Source organism: Trachypithecus francoisi, unplaced genomic scaffold (assembly GCF_009764315.1).
Source record: "Trachypithecus francoisi isolate TF-2019V2 unplaced genomic scaffold, Tfra_2.0 Lachesis_group21, whole genome shotgun sequence".
In the NCBI taxonomy this organism is placed as follows: Eukaryota; Metazoa; Chordata; class Mammalia; order Primates; family Cercopithecidae; genus Trachypithecus; species Trachypithecus francoisi.
The window spans coordinates 30,384,801-30,400,430 of record NW_022681467.1 but is presented as its reverse complement, the minus strand read 5'-3'; the positions used below and the strand labels follow the sequence as shown (position 1 = coordinate 30,400,430).

Genomic DNA, 15,630 nt, shown 5'->3' with positions numbered 1-15,630 from the left:
GCAAATCACTTAGCTTCTTTGTCCCTTAATCTACCAGTCTTTGAAGAGAGTTGGCCTAGATGGACTCTAACAGTCACTTCAAGTTCTAAAAACACTACTATTCCATGAACATTTGCAATCTGTCAAGCCAAAAGTAAAAGGCCAAATTATTCCTTAATATGGTTCTATTTTGGATAATGGGAGTATTTTCCTAAGAATACCATTTCCTTTGTGGATAATTTCAATGTCTATACAATGCATGTTCCAAAACAAGACACGAGCTACAAATGTGGCTTGTTAATGCCACCATAGCTATCTAAATGACATAAAATTAAGAAGAAGGACATAATGTGTTTCTATAAGAGTGAAACACTATCACTCTATCAATTGGAGTGAATCATGGAAAAGATGTCATTTTTAAAAGCCTTAGTAAGAATTAGAGCAGAAAGAAGGTGAGCTCCAAGAGGGAGAACTTTGGGAGGAAAAGGAGGACTTCATATGACAGTGAGTTTGGAAAATATTAAATATATGATAAAGGCTTCAATAGTACAAGAAAAAAATGGTAAGCAATTATTATTATTATTTATTGTTTTTTTGAGACAGAGTCTCGCTCTGTCACCCAGGCTGGAGTGCAGCGGCATGATCTTGGCTCACTGCAATCTCTGCCTCCCAGGTTCAAGTGATTCTTCTGCCTCAGACTCCCAAGTAGCTGGGACTACAGATGTGCACCATCATGCCCAGCTAATTTTTTTTGTATTTTTAGTAGAGATGAGATTTCACCATGTTGGCCAGACTTGTCTCAAACTCCTGACTTCAGGTGATCTTCCTGGGCTTCAGCCTCCCAAAGTGTTGGGATTACAGGCATAAGCCACTGCGCCCAGCCCGGTAAGCAATTATTAACTTCAGAGTAAATAAAAATCTGTACATAAAAGGAAATGTACAGCATACCATAGTATGCTATTCTTATGTAAACTGGTTTTAAATTAACTAGAAAACAGCTTTAATTATATCGAGAAGAAGAGAGAAGGAAGTTAGAGAGGTATACAAGAACTAAATTCTCATCTATCATAGTAAGAAATCAATACTTTCTTTAAAAATGATGAAAAAGAGCAGTATAAGCATATCCTTTAAAAATACAGAGGTAACAAAGGGAAGTAACCACATATCTGGCATATTTGCACTTTACTTTCTTATAATAAAATGCAATTTATTTGTATTTTGCTTTTGCTTTACTATAAACATAAAATAATTAAATAGTAATTGCCTATATGGTACTTGTCTCTTGCCTTTTTACCCGTATATCCCTAATGCCTAACGCAGCCCTGAGTATCCAATATCTTTAACAATTCTTGTTGAGGGAGTGACCAATGTAAAAATGGAGTGAGGATGTCTTGTTTTTGAGTTACAGAATTTTGCACTGGAAATTAATTTAGAGATTATTTAATCCAGTGCTTCCCCAATGGGTGTTCCATGGAATACTGCTTCTTGTGATGTCAATAGCATGCTGGCAAAAAGTGTTTGGGGCTTAAATAAGTTCGGGAAATCATATGTTAAACAAAATTAATCAGGTATCTCTAATGTAGGACTTCTTGGAGATTTTACTATGCTAATATACATTAGGAATCTCACACAAAGGCAATTTATTATGTGATGTTTCTCAGACTGAAACATTTTATGAATTAAAAAGCCCCCTACTAATATCTCCAGTAATTAGTGGTTCCTGAAGAATTCTTTGGAAAACGCTAATCTAGTCTACTCTCATTTTACAGATGGAGAAAGAGAGGCTCTCCAAAACTGTCCAGGGGAACTGGTATCTCTAGAAAGAAAAGCCTCAGGATTCTGGAAAACTCTCCAGTGATTGAAAACTCTGGACTGTGTATTCTGTTTTTCATTAGGCACCTGAGTTCTTTCAAACCAGGGAACAAATTCAGATACAAGCATTTCCTTTTAAGATCTTTTTTTCTCTTTTTATTTTTCTTATTTTATTTTATTTTTATTATAATTACTTTTTGAGACAGGGTCTTACTCTGTTGCCCAGGCTGGAGTACAGTGGTGTGATCTCTGCTCACTGCAACCTCCGCCTCCTGGGCTCAAGCAGTTCTCCCACCACAGCCTTTGGAGTAGCTGGGACTACAGGCGTGCACCACCATGCCCAGCTAATTTTTGTCTTTTATGTAGAGTGGGAGTTTCGCCATGTTGCCCAGTCTGGTCTCGAACTCCTTAGCTCAAGTAACCCTCTTGCCTCAGCCTCCCAAAGTGCTGGGATTACAGGCATGAGCCACCATGCCCGGCCTCCTTTGAAGATCTTTAAAGGTTTTCTGATCTTTAAAGAGCCTGGGAAATGAGCCCAAGTGTTGGCTGGAGCTCAAGCATAAAGCTCTAAAGCAGAAGCTAAAGAGAGTCTCAAGAGACACAATGGACAGTGAATTTCAGTGGCAAAGTGGCCCCCAACTAAGCAATGGTAATATAATAATAGACCACTCACACCTATACAGTGTTTTCCAATAAACAAATAAGTACTTTTACAACGTTATCTCATTTGATTCTTACAACAATGTAGTGAGAAAAACAAGGGTAGAATTATTATCCCCATTTTATGGAAGAAGAAACTGACTCTTAGTTAAATGCATTGTCTGTGGTTATACAACATGTTAATGGCAGAGTTGAAAGGAGAACCTAAATTTCCTGTCTCTCAGGTTAAGGCTCTTCTCAATAGATCACACAAACTGGGCAAAGATATTGAGTGAGTTCCAATTCAACTCTCCCATGAAGGATCCAAGCTGCTCCTATTGGCTAGCTTAAAAAATTAATCAGGCCAGACATGGTGGCTCATGCTAATCCCAGCACTTTGGGAGGCCAAGGCAGGCGGATCGCTTGAGTTCAGGAGTTCAAGAACAGCCTGGGCAATGTGGTGAAACCCCATCATTACAAAAAATACTAAATACAAAATACAAAATACAAAAATTAGCCAAACGTGGTGGTGCATGCCTGTAGTCCCACCTACTCAGGAGGCTAACGTGGGAAGATTGCTTGAGCAGGTGAGGCAGAGGCAGAGGTTGCAGTGAGCCAAGATCATGCCGGCTGCACTCCAGCCTGGGCAACAGAGCAAGATGCTGTCTCAGAAAAAAATAGATCAATTCTGAGTGCTCATAGGTTGTGGCAGAAGCAACACCCCAATTATTGGAATTTCAAAGTCCTATTTGGATTTGGTATAGTAGTATCTCCTAGACAGCTAAATTCCTGGGAGAAGCAGTCTTAGAAATTTCCTGGCCGGGCACGGTGGCTCAAACCTGTAATCCCAGCACTTTGGGAGGCCGAGACGGGCAGATCACGAGGTCAGGAGATCCAGACGATCCTGGCTAACACGGTGAAACCCCATCTCTACTAAAAATACAAAAAACTAGCCGGGCGAGGTGGCAGGCGCCTGTAGTCCCAGCTACTCCGGAGGCTGAGGCAGGAGAATGGCCTAAACCCGGGAGGCGGAGCTTGCAGTGAGCTGAGATCTGGCCACTGCACTCCAGCCTGGGCGACAGAGCGAGACTCCGTCTCAAAAAAAAAAAAGAAATTTCCTGCTGGGGAGGCCGCATGGCCTAGTGGTACAAGCAAGGAGTCAGGCAGACTTGAGTTTGAATTCTGGCTCTACCACTTGTTCACTCTATGACCTTATTCACTATATAACCCTTCAATGCTTCATTTGTTCACCTGTAAAATGAAACTAAGAATTCCTATTTTACAAAGCTGTTGAGAGGCCAAGGTAAGGAATTAGAGGAGTAATAGAATGTCATTGTTGTGTATAAGCTCTGTAATTATACTGCCTAGGTTTGAATCTCAGCCTTGCTTCTAGCTAGTTGTTTCACTTCATATATGTCACTTGACTTCTCAGAATTTCAGTTTTCGCCTATATAAAATAAGGAAAACAAATAGTGCTTTCATAATTATATAAGCATCAAAGGAGATAATATTTGTTAAGCACTTAAGCATGTTGGCTGGAGCTCAAGCTCAAGCTCAAGTTTCTGGCACACAGCTCTGTAAAAGATAATGATAGTGGTAGTAGAGATAGTGAAAAACCCAATACTATTTTTCTTCCAAAGCAAGAATGAGGAAGAAAGCTACTCAGTCCTGTTCTCTTCCATTTGCCAGTGCCCTTTCTCCCTCTTCAACTGCAAAGCCAAGAACACTAGAGTAGAAGTCAGGACGCTTGGCTTTGAATGTCAGCTCTGTCACGTACTAGTTATGTGATCTGAAGGAAGTCATGTAACTTCCTTGAGGTATTTTTCCTCACCTGAGATATTAAGTTGATGACACTTTGCTTACTCTGCTGGGTTGTTGTAAGTATCAAATGAGTGTTTTTATCTGCCACCAAGTATAAGATAGATATTTTTACCAGTAAAAAGCAACTTTATCTCCAAGCTTTTTCTCATGGACATTTCGATCCAGTACATTGTAGCAGATGTTGGTACTTGCTCCTTTCATCCACTCAATGAAGATTTTCCCTTTAGTCACATCAAAGTTGTACCGAAGGAATGGGCCAGGGCATGGAGTCTTCCAGTAAAATTCCTTGGCAATGTCTCCCCAGAATTCTGCAACAGAAATGGAAGCCCAGATATCATTAATCTTCTCAGACATATTTAGCCTCAGAAGGCTTACCAGTCTAACACAGGACCAAGTTATAACTTCCCTGCCCTAGGACCCACCACCTGGGTCCCTTCTTTACCTGTCTAATCTTAGCACCCACCACTCTTTTTTTTTTTTTTTTTTTGAGACGGAGTCTCGCTGTGACATCCAGGCTGGAGTACAGTGGCACAATCTCGGCTCACCACAACCTCTGCCTCCCGGGTTCAAGCAATTCTCCTGCCTCAGCCTCCCGGGTAGCTGGGACTATAGGCGGGTGCCACCATGCCTGGCTAATTTTTGTATTTTTAGTAGAGACGGGGTTTCACTATGTTAGCCAGGCTGTTCTTGAACTCCTGACCTCGTGATCTGCTCACCTCGGCCTCCCAAAGTGCTGGGATTAAAGGCATGAGCCACTGCGCCCGGCCAGCACCCACCACTCTTCTAACCTATCTTCTGTTCTCCTGGGCTGAATGTTGACTCAAATTCTTCCTCCTGTCCTCAAGACTGCCTACTCATTTTTTACCATCTATTAAAATCAGAGCCACCTAGTACTAGCACAATGCCTAGCACACAATAGGCAATCGGTAATTTTTTGTTGCTGTTGCCCAGGCTTGTCCTGAACTCCTGGACTCAGCTATCTTCCAGCCTCAGCCTCCCAAGTAGCTGGGATTATAGGTACACACCACTGAATCCTGCTGACATCAAGTACAATTATTTTCACCATCTAACTAGATGAAAGTAAATTTTTTAACAAAGTAATTAGTGAAAGGAAAAAATTATTTACCCACAGAACCTTCCATGAGCAACTCTTTCTTAATTTGTGCATTCTCTCTCAGCAATTATATATTGAACATCTCTTTCTCCAGCTTCTACTTGTATAAGTATTATTCACTAGGTGCCAAATGTTTCTTTAAACTTTTTATATGTATTATCTTATTTAATCCTTACCACAACTCTAGGAGGGAGCCTTTTCTCATTTTATAAACTTGGAACTCAAGCCTCAGAGAGGTTAAATACCTTGTCTAAGGTTACACAATTACTAAATCAAGATTTAAACTTCCTTGAGACATTTTTGCTAAAATCTGAAAGATGAATATAAGTTTTTCTCCACTCCCATATAAAAAAAGAGACTACTCTGGGATAAGAGAGAACCAAGGGTATATGTTAGGAGGAACTCCTTGAGGCTGAAACACTGAGAATAAGGGAAAGAATAGCAGGAATTGATGCATAAACTGGGCAAATCATGCAATTCTGTGTATAGTAAGGAATTTGGTATATATCTGAAGAGCAATGAAAATTCACTGAAGGGTTTTAAGCAAGAGTAACATGATCAAATTTACATTCTTAAAATATCTGCCTGGCTATTCTGCAGAAAATATACTCCACAGGTAAAATATATGAATGCAGAGAATTTAGGATAGTCTGAGTACTGAATCAAGAGTTGGAGGATGCCGGGCACTGTGGCTCACGCCTGTAATCCTAGCACTTTGGGAGCCCAAGATGGGTGGATCACTTGAAATCAGGAATTTGAGACCAGCCTGGCCAACATGGTGAAACCCTGTCTCTACTGAAAAAAAAAAAAAAAAAAAAAAAAAAAAAAGCCAGGCCTGGTAGCGGGTGCCTGTAATCCCAGCTACTCAGGAGGCTAAGGCAGGAGAATCGCTTGAACCTGGGAGGCGGAGGTTGCAGTGAGCTGAGATGGTGCCACTGTACTCCAGCCTGGGCAACAGAGCAAGACTCTATCTCAAAAAAAAAAAAAAAAAAAAAAAAAAACACGAGTTGGAGGAAAGAGAAGCAATTAGAACCATAACAATGGAAGTAACCTTACTGATTATCACCCCCTTATTTCATTTTATAAGAAATAAAATTCACAGAAGCTAAGTCATTTGTTTCAGGTTATACAATTTACAGTTTATACAATCTAGTTGGAGAGATAAGATTAATGCATGAAATATTTTTTAATGTACAAGACAGAACATAACTGAAAGTTAAATCACATAGTGTACAACACTATAATGTATTAAAGAAATCCAAATTAAATCAACCCCAAGGTGCCATTATATACCTAGAAAACTCGTAAAAATTTTTAAAAATTATTAAGACCAATGTCTAGGTGGCCCTGGGAAAACAGATACTTTTTTTTTTTTTTTTTTTTTTTTTTTTTTTTTTTGAGACGGAGTCTCGCTCTGTCGCCCAGGCTGGAGTGCAGTGGCCAGTTCTCAGCTCACTGCAAGCTCCGCCTCCCGGGTTTACGCCATTCTCTCGCCTCAGCCTCCCGAGTAGCTGGGACTACAGGCGCCCACCATCTCGCCCGGCTAATTTTGTATTTTTTTAGTAGAGACGGGGTTTCACCGTGTTAGCCAGGATGGTCTCGATCTCCTGACCTCGTGATCCGCCCGTCTCGGCCTCCCAAAGTGCTGGGATTACAGGCTTGAGCCACCGCGCCCGGCCCAGATACTCTTACACAATAATGGCATTGTAAGAAATTGGCACAATCTTATTAGATAACAAGGCAATGCATGACAGGAGCTATAAAACTTTTTTTTTTTTTTAAGCTCATAGTCTCGCTCTCTTGTCACCCAGGCTGGAGTGCAGTGGCATGATCTCAGCTCACTGCAACCGCCATCTCCCTGGCTCAAGTGATCCCCCCATCTCAGCTGTGCTCCCTCCCCCGTCTCCCAGTAGCTGGAACTACAGGCGCACATTGTTTGTTTTGTAGAAATCGGGTTTGGCCATGTTACCCAGGCTGGTCTCAAACTCCTGAGCTCAAGCTTTGGGAGCCCACCTTGCCCTCCCAAAGTGCTGGGATTACAGGTGTGGGCCACCACGCCCGGCCCATAAAACTTTTTATACCCTTTTCTCTGCTATCTCAACGACAGGGAATAGACTTCAAGAAAATAATCACAAAGAAAAAGTGATTAGTAAAGAGTTTCACTATAATAGTGAAACTGGAAACAACCCAATAGCCCAACAATAAGAAATTGATGAAAACTAGTAATACAAATAGTAATACCATAGAATAACAAATGGCCATTAAAGAGAAAGCAAATGAGAGCTAGCATTTTGTAAATGCCATTCATGTATCAGGGACTGGACTAATCTCATTTAATCTTTATGACATTATGGTCTTACAGCATATACATCAATTATCCTAATTTTATAGATGAGAAAACTGAAGCTCAGGAAGCATAGGAAACTCTGCCAAGGACCACACAGCTAATAATGAGAATACAAATACTCAAAAATATTTTTAAGTGATAATAGTAGGCACATAGCATATAAAACTATTTATAAACCACATTTATGTCCATCAACAACGAACGAAGAAAGCTGAGGTGTTTTTGTTTTTGTTTCTGTTTTGAGACAGGGTCTTGCTGTGTCGCCCAGGCTGGAGTGCAGTGGCACAATCTCGGCTCACTGCAACCTCCTTCCCCCGGGATCAAGCAATTCTCGTGCCTTAGCCTCCTGAGTAGTGGGATTACAGACGTGCGTCACCATGCTTGGCTACGAAACTGAGTTTTATGCACACTTAGTTTTTCTGGGTTTTTTTTTTTTTTTGGGTAGAGGCTGTGTGTGTGTCAGAATCTGGATGATTGGCATAGATTCTAAGTACTAAAGATATTCAGAAGAGGAAAAAGGTGAGCATAAATTGGAATAATCAGGGAATGCTCTATTGGAACCGGTGGAGTTTGACTAGGTAGAGAGAAGCTGAAGGAAATGAACAAAGGCAAGAAAGTGGGAGTAAGTGTGTATCCAGGATATCAAGGAGAATGATCTATCTAGAATGAGGGGAGTGGTAGCAAGTAGTGGGAGATAAGGATAGAGTGGAGCTAGATTATCTGGAGGTCTTAAAAGAAAAGCAGAATTTTAATTAGAAACTGCCAGAAACAGGGAACTATTGAAAGTTTTTGCAGTGACATTTGAAAGCATATTTCCATAGTATCAATCTAATGGTGTCTTGATCAATCTACTGGAAAGACTGAAGTTGGTGAAACTAGGCAAGAGAGGACAAATTAGGAGGCTACTTCCCTGGTAGAAATTCTGTATTTGATGGAATTTGGTGAAATGCATTCTGTGGGGTCATGGAAGAGGAATAGCATTGCTATTAGGATATGGATTCTGCAGTCAAACTGTCTTGATTCAAATCCCAACTCCACCACTTTACACTTGATTGAATCCTGTCTTGCATTACTTGGTAATTGCTTAATTTATATTGTATCAGACTAACTACTGTTTATTGAATGTGTACTGTGCATCAGGCATATTATAGTGCCTACTTATTACACACTTTAGTCCTCATACAAACCCATTAGACAAGTATTACTAGTCCTATCTTACAGATGGAAGAAAAGGAATCTCAGAGAGGCTTAAAAATTTGCCTAAGACCCCACAGTAAATGAATAGCAGAGTCAGGGTCTAAATCTACATTTTTCTGGATTTGATTCATGGCCCATGCTTGTCCCACAACCAAACATCATGCTGCCTCCCAATGCGGGTGCAATTTTGACTCCTTGGCCAGGCGTGATAGCTCATGCACATGTAATCCCAGCACTTTGGGAGGCCAAGGCAGGAGGAAAGCCTGAGGCCAGGAGTGCAAGACCAGCCTGGGCAACACGACAAAACCTCATCTCTCCAAAAGTACAAAAAATTAGCTGGGCGTCATGGTGTCCGCCTGTAGTCCCAGCTACCCAGGAGGCTGAAGCGGAAAGATCACATGAGCCCAGGAGTTGGAGGCTATAGTGAGCCTAGAATGAGCCACTGCACTCCAGCATGGGTGACAGAGCAACACCTTGTCTCAAAACAAACAAACAAATATATATATAAATATACAAATATAAATTTCATATATATATATATATATATATATCTCCTTTACCCAGACTGAGGGCAAGGGTAGGGGGATTTTCCTCTTTTTTTTTTTGAGACGAAGTCTTGCTCTGTTGCCCAGGCTGGAGTGCAGTGGTGTGATCTTGGCTCACTGCAACCTCTGCCTCCTGGGTTCAAGCAATTCTCCTGTCTCAGCCTCCCGAGTGGCTGGGATTACAGGTGCCCGCCACCACACCCGGCTAATTTTTGTATTTTTAGTAGAGACGGGGGGTTTCACCATGTTGGCCAGGCTGGTCTCGAACTCCTGACCTCAAGTGATCCACCCGCCTCGGCCTCCCAAAGTGCTGGGATTACAGGCGTGAGCCACTGCTCCCGGACGATTTTCCTCACACATTTTAACAGACATGGAACCATCTATCAGAACTTCTGAATTATTATTAATGCAATCCCAGCCCAAGTTAAAAAAATAAAAATAAAACAACTTGACATCGTAGTAACTCGTTGAGTCTTATACCGCGTAATTTCTATTGGGATGTCCGATATACTAAAAATAGATCAGGGACTCGATTACTAATCTGAGGACCCCAAGATGGGAACCAGACCCGTTATTGCCCTCAACAGTTCACAGGTTAAAGATCTCAGGAGGCAGCGGCCGAGCTGGTGTGAAAGGGAAGCAAAGAAAGTTCTATTCGTGGCCCTCCTCCCCTCAAGGCTCCTGTCGCCCCTTAGACACCCTCTTTTCGCCTCAGGAACTCCCCTTCTCTTCCCAAGAAACTTTCACTCTCCTGGCCGACCTCCCCGTCTCAATCTCAAGGAACCTCACTTCTTCCCTCACGGAATCCCGCGTCTCCTCGCAAAAACCCACATCTCCCCCACGGACCCTTCAAGTCTCCAGGAACTCCCCAGCTCCCATGTAAGCCTCGTCTCCTCCCGGAATCCCTTTTCCATCTTCAAAGAACCTCAATTCTTCCTTCATAGAACCTCCATCTCCTCACGGACCCCTCAGCTTCCCAAGGGAGCCCCCGACTCCCCCAGGGAGCCCCCACTCCTCTGCTCACTGACACCCCGAGGCCCACCCGGGCCGGGCCTCACCCCGCGGCTCCTCCACGGAGCGCCGGTGCAGCTCGCGGTAGCGCTGCAGAGAGGGAACGTGCGCGGAGCGGCTGACCTCGGGCGGGGGAGGCCAACTCCGCGCCCGGCCTCCGGCTCCCGCTTCCTCCTGGCCCCGGCTGCCGCTGCCGCTCCGGCCCCGCTCCTCAGGAAGCCCCATCACGTCAAGTTCCTAGAACCGTGGCAGCCTTTGCGGTCGCGGCGGGTGCCGGGACTGGGAAAACAGGCCGACCTAGAGGCGGGGCCTCCGAAGAGGGGCGGGGCCTGGCGAATGGGGGCGTGGCTTGGTCTGGCGGGTGGGCGGTGCCAGAGGGGCGGGGTCATGCCTGGTTGGGGCGGGATCGAGGTTAGCAAGGACAGAAATACTATAAGGAAAAGTCCCGGGATAGGGGCGGAGCTGACTTGCCGGAAGGAGTGACGCCGTCGAGTGAAAGCAGAAGGGGTGGGGCCGGGTGCGACAAGTTGAGAGGGTGGAACCGTAGAATGCCAGAGGAGGGGCGGGGCCAGGCAGGACAGGAGAGGAGGTGGGCCCATGGAGTGATGGGGAGTAACCCGGCTGGTTGTGACAGGAGAGGAGGCAGAGCCATGGAGTGACCAGAGTGGGGTGGGGTCTTGGAGTGACAGATAAGGGGTTGGGTTAGGGCGGGGATCGAAAGGGAAGGGGCTGGACTAAGGAGAGGAGTTGAGTAAGGTCCATCGCGGAGCCGCCCCGTGATCTGATTGCACAGTCCTGACTATCACCCCATTGAGTTGGAAAGCCATGTGGGGTAGGGTCCCTTTCAGGTGACATCCTTTCCTCTAGTTCCCCCTTTTCTGAGCCACACCCACATTCCGTCCTCCGGAAAAACTTCTCCCATGACCTTGAGGGCATGCTCTGGTGACAGCACCCCCTCTCTGCTCACCCTGGAACCAGCTCAGATTTTCTCCCTCTTATGAGGACATGTCTTCAATCTCCTTGCCTTCACAAATCTCCATCCAGATCTAAAGTACAAGACTCAATAAGTGAAGACTAGGAGACACATTCAGGTTTGTTATAATAAACCCACTTTCTAATTGCACAAACGGCAAACCCAGGAAAGGGAAGGAACTGGTGCAAAGTCAGAGAGCAAATAACGATCAAGTTAGGGTCAAAGCTAGGTTTCTTGACTCTAGATTTGGTTTTACTTCCTCATCAGGCTTGAAGCTAAGGCTTGTAAAATATCAGAGTCTGTGCAAATAGGAAAAATCATTCACATTCTTGTTTTTTGTTTTTGTTTTGAGATGGAGTCTCTCGCTCTGTCGCCCAGGCTGGAATGCAATGGCACGATCTCGGCTCACTGCAACATCTGCCTCCTGGATTCAAGCAATTCTCCTGCCTCAGCCTCCCAAGTAGCTGGAATTACAGGTGCACACCACCACGCCTAGCTAATTTTTGTATTTTTCGTAGAGATGGGATTTCACCATGTTGTCCAGGCTGATCTTGAACTCCTGACCTCAGGTGATCTGCCCTCCTTGGGCTCCCAAAAGTGCTAGGATTAAAGACATGAGCCACTGCACCCAGCCCACATTCTCTTCTTTCCTTCACAATCTCTTTACTTTACCAAGGGAAACCCCCACCACCACCACTACAACCTGGGCTTAATTACCTCTAGCTTCCCTCTAGCCCCTCCACCCCAGAAAGAAGTCAGGCAGGACCCTCCTCCATCTCTCACCTGCACTCACCATGAAGAAGGACTCACTTCACCCATCAGTTCACAGACTGGCTGTCAAGGCAGGAAGGATTCTTAAATCTCTAACTGCAAGAGTGATTCTGAGGCCTGAAGCAGGCAGCTCCCACCTCCTGAAGCCTACACAGGCCTTGTGACCCCATCTAGCCCAGCCTCCCTTCCCACCTACTTCCCTGCTCTTTGCCCAGCTGACCGTAAACCTTGCACACCCTAAGCTGAAAAAAAAAATCTTTCTATGGGAGACCGAGAGTCTGCCCAATCCTGAGGAGGGCGGGAATCTCAGGGCCTGCTGAAGGAGTACAGACCTCTTGGAGTGGACATGGACCCCACCAAGGGGTCAGATACTTTCATCAAGGAGACATCCACTGCACCAAAGGGACACACACTTCACTGACAGTACATGGACTCCACTAAGGGAGCACAGATGTTGCTGGGGGTTCTCAGATTCGACTGAAGAGCCCTTGGCCCTGCTAATAGGACATGAATGGCATTGAAGGGCACTTACCCTAGTGAGGAGACATGGGTTTCCCCTAGGAGATACAGAGGATATAGACTTTACTAAGGAGACATGGACCCTACCAGAGGACTCAAACCCCACTGAGGAGCCACCAGCTACACTGTGGGAGTGGACATCACTGAGAAGGCACAGACCTCGTTGAGTGGAGAAAGGTCCCACTGGAGGGATTAGACCTCAGGGTAGTGCAATAGACCCTACAGACATCACTGAGGAGATAAGAACTCTCTGGGGTGGGGAGAGGCACACACAATGGGTACACGTTTTGGCGATAGACTGTTACCCTCCCTGGGCACTCCTACCACACAGCTCTGAGTAGCCCTCTCCTTCCTATACTCTCTCCCAAGTCCTACCCCCAAACCCCAGAGCTGTTCCCGACGCACTGCTTCCCCCTCCTGTCTATAGTTGCTACTGCAGCTGCTGTGCATATAGTAGATTTTTCAAGCACTTCAGGCTATCCGAGACTGGTCTGGGGTTGGGAAGAGAAAGAATGTGTGTATAGAGGCTTCACCAGCCCCCTCTCTCTTCCTGTGGACTTCATAATGAAAGTTTGGACCAGAGACCTCGTAAGAGAAGGAACCTCCCTCATCCTTGGATATGGAGAAGTAGTACAAGCTGTAGTGTGGTTGGAATTTCTAAGTGGAGAGAGGATGGATAGGTTTGGAGGTAATGAGTTTACCAGATTAAGGCAATGATGATGATGATGATGATGATGCCATTTATTGAGTAGGTGCCAAGCCCTATACTAATTGCTTTCCATTCTGTTACTTAATCCTCATGACAACCCTCTAAAATGGGTACTATTATTATTTCCGTTTCACAGATGGGGAAACTGATAGGGAGATTAATTGTCTTGCCCAAGATTACACAGTGTTTGAGCGGTAGCAGAATAGAACCCAGACATTCAGACTATGGAGACCTATTCCCCACCTTGGCCCACTCCTGCCCTACCACCACTACCACCACTCCTTCTTTCTCAAAGTGTCCTTTCCGGAACCACATCAAAAACTCTTAAAACGATGGTAAATATTCAGTTCCAAGGACCTCATCCCAGCCTACTGAATCATGATCTCTGGAGTGGAATCTGGGGATCCGCTTTCAAAGACCCTAACACACACTAAAGTTTGAGAATGAGGTTGAAAGAGGAGTCAGAAGTGTCGGGGTGCGGGAAAGGATCTGAGGTCGGGGAGAGAACTGTTCTCCAAAGAGGAGTCTGCAGTCAAAGAGGCCTGGGGACGAAGTATGAGCTGGGGTTTTCAAAAGGGCCTGCGGGTGAAGACAGAGTCTGAAGTCGAAAAAGAGGTCTAAGGTTGGAGGAGGAGTCTGAAATCGGAGGAGGAGGATCTCGGAGTTCAACGAGCGGTCCGGGGTCCGAGGAGTTTGGGGTCAGAGACAGGATCGGGGTCTAGAGGGATTTGCGGTCAGTGAAAGGGTCTGGAGCCCGAAAAGGAAGCCTGGGATTTGAGGAGGATACTAGCTGGATTCAGACTGGAAAGAGGAAGGGGTTTGGTCCCTGAGCTGCAGAGCCACTGAAGTCTCGCTTGCTCTGCGCTCTCCCCTCGATCCTGCGCTGCCTTCCTGGCTCTCCATCTACGCGCACCTGCGTGCCAGCTGCAGGCTGACAGCGCTGAGCAGGCGGGGGCGAGTCAGACCGGGACACAGGCAAGGGCGGGGTGAGGCGCCCCCTCCCGGCTGTCCCGAAGCTCAGGCCCCGCCCTCCGCCCTCCCACTCCCCCGCCGCAGCCACTTCCGGCAGGCGCTGCGCTGCTGGGGGGCGCGGGCGAGGATGGCGGCGGAGAACGAGGCCAGCCAGGAGAGCGCCCTGGGCGCCTACTCGCCAGTGGACTACATGAGCATCACCAGCTTCCCGCGGCTGCCCGAGGACGAGCCGGCGCCCGCGGCCCCGCTGAGGGGCCGCAAGGACGAGGACGCCTTTCTGGGAGACCCCGACACCGGTGAGGCCCGCTGGCCCTGTCCCTGCCCTGCCTTGGGAAGTCCCGGTCTTCCTTCTTCTGTGTAGAGCATCCACCTCCAGCTCCATCTCCTTAATTCATCCCCATCTTCTTGGACCTCTCCATTCTTCTCCCTTGTCTCTGTTAATTATTTGGTGGGGAAGGGGTGCATGTCTGCCTTGGAGGCGTAGGGTGCGACAACGGGGAGTGTGCTAGGGACTGCAGTAGAAGGGATTGGGCTTACCTTCTGGGAAGAACCAACTGACGATGAAGAAATGTTGGAGGGGGGATCCTAAGGAACCTCTGTGATCACCCAGAAGAGGCCTTTCTCTAGCCACAGAGGACAGGATACGAGAAACCAAGTCAGAGACTGCAGCAAGAGGGATCCAATCTATGCCTTAAGAGAAGTTCCCCACAGCCAGGGATTGTGGGAAGCAGAGGGTCTGAGAGAAGCGGAGAATCTCTTCATGTGTAGGGAGGGGTAAAGAGAATATGATTCCGCTCTGCTGGGTATTGGGAGACTGAGGCATGGACTGCATGACCTCTCAAAGTCCTTGGGGACTAGAATGCCTTCACTATTCTGTGGATTACCCCACCTCTCCCCGAGCCATGGATCTGGCCGGGGTATTAGTAAGGTACTCTGCTCGCTAGGAAGCAGTCTCCAGAATTTTACTGTGTTCCCCTCAGCCCTCTGCTGGAATTGTGAGAAGTGGGAGTAGAGAGGGAGGAGACAGGGATTGGAAGAACCTGGGAGCAAAGAGCTCTCTGTGCATTCCTTCCGTGCTGCTCTTCCTCCTAGCCATGTGGCCCAGCTCCATCCTCCCCTCCATTCTTCATCCTTCATCCCCCATCCCTCTGTCCCTGCACGTCACTTCCTGGCATTAGAGCATCCTTCTACCTCACTCGCGCTTCCTCGCAGTGCCTGCAC

General features: G+C 46.2%; 2 protein-coding genes across 16 annotated transcripts in view; one reads left to right on the top strand and one right to left on the bottom strand.

Annotated features, from left to right (window-relative positions):
• The window catches only part of ACSS2 (acyl-CoA synthetase short chain family member 2), a 51,828-nt gene extending 39,410 nt beyond the window's left edge, over positions 1-12,418 (bottom strand). For 5 of the 8 annotated variants that reach the window (XM_033186200.1, XM_033186196.1, XM_033186194.1 and 2 more), the window contains exons 1-2: positions 10,513-10,900; positions 4,364-4,559 (exon numbers count right to left, since the gene is read on the bottom strand). In XM_033186200.1, the coding sequence (XP_033042091.1) occupies positions 4,364-4,421 (58 nt within the window). In that variant the 5' untranslated portion in view covers positions 4,422-4,559; positions 10,513-10,900. Of the gene's footprint in view, positions 1-4,363; positions 4,560-10,512; positions 10,901-12,221 lie in introns of those variants that run through there. The other 3 variants (XM_033186197.1, XM_033186199.1, XM_033186201.1) reach the window with 2 other exon arrangements.
• Positions 12,419-14,464: 2,046 nt separating this feature from the next.
• Positions 14,465-15,630, top strand: part of GGT7 (gamma-glutamyltransferase 7) — a 28,376-nt gene continuing 27,210 nt past the window's right edge. For 2 of the 8 annotated variants that reach the window (XM_033186193.1, XM_033186187.1), the window contains exon 1: positions 14,474-14,705. In XM_033186193.1, coding sequence (XP_033042084.1) covers positions 14,537-14,705 — 169 coding nt within the window. In that variant the 5' untranslated portion in view covers positions 14,474-14,536. Of the gene's footprint in view, positions 14,706-15,630 lie in introns of all 8 variants that reach the window. The other 6 variants (XM_033186191.1, XM_033186192.1, XM_033186186.1 and 3 more) reach the window with 5 other exon arrangements.